General features: G+C 37.4%; 1 protein-coding gene across 1 annotated transcript; it reads right to left on the reverse strand.

Annotated features, from left to right (window-relative positions):
* Nucleotides 1–689: 689 nt before the first annotated feature.
* LOC120853277 (olfactory receptor 4F3/4F16/4F29-like) lies at nucleotides 690–4,308 on the reverse strand. The gene is made up of 2 exons (XM_040227016.1): nucleotides 3,398–4,308; nucleotides 690–696 (listed from the first exon to the last, which is right to left on the reverse strand). Exons 1-2 carry the CDS (start codon nucleotides 4,306–4,308, stop codon nucleotides 690–692), a joined length of 918 nt encoding a protein of 305 aa, XP_040082950.1.
* Nucleotides 4,309–4,831: the final 523 nt, after the last annotated feature.

Raw genomic sequence — 4,831 nt, forward strand, 5'->3', positions numbered from 1 at the left:
TTCTCTCTTTGTTTATTTATTTTTTTAAAAAAAATGTATATTTATTTTAATTGGAGGCTAATTACTTTACAATATTGTATTGGCTTTGCCATATATAGACATGAATCCGCCACAGGTGTACACGTGTTCCCCATCCTGAACCCCCCTCCCACCTCCCTCCCCGTACCATCCCTCTGGGTTGTCCCAGTGCACCAGCCCCAAGCATCCAGTATCATGCATCACCTGGACTGGCGATTCGTTTCATATATGATATTATACATGTTTCAATGCCATTCTCCCAAATCATCCCACCTCTCTTCTCCCACAGAGTCCAAAAGACTGTTCTATACATCTATGTCTCTTTTGCTGTCTTGCATACAGGGTTATCGTTACCATCTTTCTAAATTCCATATATATGCATTAATATACTGTATTGGTGTTTTTCTTTCTGGCTTACTTCACTCTGTATAATAGGTTCCAGTTTCATCCACCTCATTAGAACTGATTCAAATGTATTCTTTTTAATGGCTGTGTAATACTCTATTGTGTATATGTACCAGAGCTTTCTTATCCATTCATTTGCTGATGGCTTTCTCTTATATTTTAGTTTGGAGCATATTTTCCTCTAGGTTTTTGAAAGTGTTCATGAAATGTCATGGTTCTTTATGTAATTTTAATTCTATCTTTCATGGAGTCGTTTGAATACTATTTCAAATGCTTTCTCTCTCCTCACTCAGTCCTATGGAACTTTGAATATGTATAGAAATTCTTTACCTATTGGCCTTGGTGGAAGTGTGAAGAATGTTTGCAATTTCCTTTTGCCTAGGTTTCAGATAATTATCAGATTTCAGTTACAGAAAAATTGTTCTAGTATAGCAGTGACAGTTATTAGCTCTTTACTTTCAGAAGTAAATATTCTTCAGTGTTTAATTCACCCTGGCTCTATACCTATAAATAGAGGCTAACTCCTTAGAGATGCAGAGTAAACTTAAGAGGTACAACTGACATTTGGCTATAATATTTCAGTATTTACTTCTGGGGTCTCCAGTTAAATATACACAATTTTACCATAACTCTAGATGTCTCCATGGAACAAATGCATAAAACACATAAAGAGAATGACTTCATTGTACCATTTGCCATTTATTGTAGTGAAAGTGAAAGTTGCTCAGTAGTGTCCAACTCTTTGTGACCCCATGTTCTTCTATACAGTCCATGGAATTCTCCAGGCCAGAGTACTGGAGTGGGTAGCCTTTCCCTTCTCCAGGGGATCTTCCCAACCCAGGGATCAAACCCAGGTCTCCTGCATTCTTTACCAGCTGAGCCACCAGGGAAGCCCTTTATTGTAGTATATGTGGCTAATATGTTTTTAATGATATATATCATATACCAAAAACTTGAGCTGGGCCTTGACAATATATTAATCCTGTGTCACTGTTTGTGCTATTGAGCTATTGTGTGAGGGATCACTTCACTTTATTTCTCTCAGACTCCTTTTTAAAGCTTCAAATGCCTCTTTATTCTGGTGTCTTTTTTAAAGGTAGTGACTAAGTGTGTATTTACCCTATTAGTATCTTTCATAATTTTGTAGATTTGGGGTTTTGTTTATCTTTATATGAAAATTCTGTAATGAGGTGCACTATTTCACAGTTTCCAACTTGTCAAGGATATCTATAGTGCTGGACATTTCATTACACATCATGTCAATCTATCGAGACTGTATCATGTCTCACTACCTCTACCTTTATCACTCTGATCTAAGTCAGTATCATCATGCTAGAATTATTGCAATGACTTCTAATAATTTCCCTGACTGTATCCTTGAAGCTCTGAAGCATGAAGCAGCCAGAATGATCCATTTTCAGCTTACACTGAAAATGTAAGCCTGTTGTTCCCTAGTTCAAAATCCAGTTGCTTATCTCATTTTGTATAATAACCAAAGTCTTTATAAGAGGATATATATATGTAATTTCAAGTAATGAGTTGGATACAAAATAATCATGTGTTAAAATTCTGACAAAGTTTGCACAGCTCAGCTTTGATGGACTTATTTTAAAAAAAAACTTAGAAATGCTGTACTACCAAATATTATATTAAAGCAAGACTAGAGTTTTACATTCACTATCATAATGACATAACACATTTATCTTAGAGTATTCATTCTGCTTTGAACTAGAAGTGGTAAATATTACTATCCATCTATTGTTTAATTTTCTTAGCATAGATTCTGTTGTTCAAAAACTATTGACTGTAAACAGAAGTTGAAAAAAAGATGAAAGAGAAGAAAAAACTATTTTTCAAAAAATAAATACAATTATGTAAAACTTTAAGTTCTTTTAAGTTCCTTATGGAGATGGAGTGTGGTATGTATTACAGCATATACAGTGTTCCTTATTGTGGGTCAGTTGAAAATATGAAAGAAACTTCTGTAAGTGAGCCCTACCCTTGCCATTTAGTTATTCTCCTTTCACTCACATTACAGGGCTCAGCTCCCAGGACCAAAACAATCAGTCTTTCAAACATGAAACTGATTGAGGAGGTAATTTATAATAATTACAAGAGGGCAATTTTAAAGGGGCAGCAGTAAGGGAAGTTCAAAGGGAAAATAGCAGCAAATTTTGGGAAGTGGGGAAAGGAAGAGGAATAATGGGAAGGGAAGAAAAGAGAGAGGAGAGGAAAGGTTTTCCTAGCCCAGAGACCATAAGTGGCTGAAGAAAATTAAAAAGGAAGACATAGGAAGAAAAGAGGCATGAAAATGCAATGGGGTTTGAGCAGCATAATTCTAATCACAGAGAAAATCCTCGTGTTTCTCAGCTCTTTGTATTCCAAGAACAGTTCCTTTGGTTTCTACTGAGAGATACGTGACCTCATACAAGTTTGTTCTCAAAGATACTGTGTGTTTGCTCTTGAAGATTCTGCCGTCTTTGCACAGCCCTGGCAGAGAGCCAAAGGAAGGATAGAATGTGGGCAAGCTGCAGCATCCAATAGGAAGACTCAGTTCAGTCCTCACTTAGCACATCTCCTATTGGGTGTTAGGAATTCCTGACCATGAGGCATGCTTTGTTAAAAGGAGCCAGACAGGTTCTCCCTGTTCTTAAGGCCTTAAGAAAGTGTTCCATGTTTTGTATTTCTAATAGTTACTGCACATAAACATTATTCCTTAGGATCTGAGGCTCAGATTACTACAATATTTGAATATAGATGCTTCATATATAATTCCTTTTCTCTTTTCAAAAGTGAATTTTGCTACCTCCTAAGTGAAAGACAAAGTGGACTTGCTATCAGTGTGCATAATAAAATGAAAGTAGGATAAAGAAAAGTTTTTCTCTGAGTTTGATCATCAGCACTGAACATCATTAATTAACAAGGGCATTACAATACAGGCATCAATAAAGAGATCTTTTTATAACTCACTAACTGTCTGCATACTCTCTTCATTGCCACTTTCATTTCTTGATTCCTGAATGTATAAATGACTGGATTCAGGAAAGGAGTGAGAACTGCATAAAAGATGGCCAAAAACTTATCCAGGTGTGTGGAAGGAAATGGCCATGTATAGATAAAAGTCAAAGGACCAAAGAACACAGCTACTACAGTGATGTGAGCTGAAAGTGTGGACAGAGCCTTAGATGAACCACCTGAAGAGTGTTTCTGAACAGTGAGAATGATGACAATGTAGGAAATGATCAGAATGAAGAAGGAGCCAATAGAGATGAATCCACTGTTGGCCATGACCATGAATTCTAGCTGGTACGTGTCTATGCAGGCAAGTTTGATCAGCCGAGGAAGGTCACAGTAAAAGCTGTCCAACACATTTGGGCCACAGAAGGGTAATTTTCCCACTAAAGGTAGTTGAACCATGGAGTGGATAAAGCCTATTATCCAGGCAGCCACTAAAAAGGAGATGCACATTCTAGGGCTCATGATGGTCGGATAATGGAGAGGCTTACATATTGCAACATATCTGTCAAAGGCCATGGCTATGAGCAGCATCATCTCCACACCACCAACGATGTGGATGAAGAAGATCTGAGCAATGCAGCCTCTAAAGGAGATGACTTTATGCTTTCTGAAAAGGTCATAAATCATCTTGGGAGAAGTGACAGAAGAAACTCCCAGGTCAATGAAGGAGAGGTTGGCCAACAGAAAGTACATGGGAGAGTGTAAATGAGGGTCACAAGTCACAGTGAGAATAATGAGAGAGTTTCCCATCATGCTTGCCACATAAAATGTGGATGAGAACACAAAGAGGAGTAGCTGGATCTCCCAGGAGTTGGTGAGTCCCAGGAGCACGAACTCTGACACCACAGACTGATTTGCTCCATCCATTAGCTTTGTTAGCATTACTACCTGAAGGAGGACAATAGAAAAAATGTAAATCATGATAATTATGTTAATAATAAATTAGAAGAAAAGGGATTACAGTTGTGAAAGCCTATTTCTACATTAGCATTAGAACTGACCTAATATGCTCGTGACCTTAAAATGTCTTTACACAGGAAAACTGATGGCCATCATATGGGGCTATTCTTAGCACCTTATTTTTTATGCATGTAATACCCTCTGCTTCCTCCCAGGATTGATGCCCTGTATTACTCATGAGATACAAGATCTTCAGCATTAGCATAAGGAATTCAACCTCAACCCTTTGAATTTGGGTTCAAAACCAATATGATCCAATCCTAGTTACAATGAACTAATCACTACTGCCATCTCTTTCAAGCCTACAAACTTTCACTTGGCCCCACCCATGGGAACACATTCACCTTCAATATTATTTAAAGGTTTACCATATTTACACAGTTTTGGCTTACTATTAGTAGCATTTATTTTATTGTCCTTGAATTATAGT

This window comes from Oryx dammah, unplaced genomic scaffold, assembly GCF_014754425.2.
Source record: "Oryx dammah isolate SB20612 unplaced genomic scaffold, SCBI_Odam_1.1 HiC_scaffold_26, whole genome shotgun sequence".
Classification (NCBI taxonomy): domain Eukaryota; kingdom Metazoa; phylum Chordata; class Mammalia; order Artiodactyla; family Bovidae; genus Oryx; species Oryx dammah.

Bases quoted from the DNA above. Each gene is read 5' to 3' on its own strand.
- LOC120853277 (XM_040227016.1), bottom strand. From the start codon at position 4,308: ATGGATGGAGCAAATCAGTCTGTGGTGTCAGAGTTCGTGCTCCTGGGA.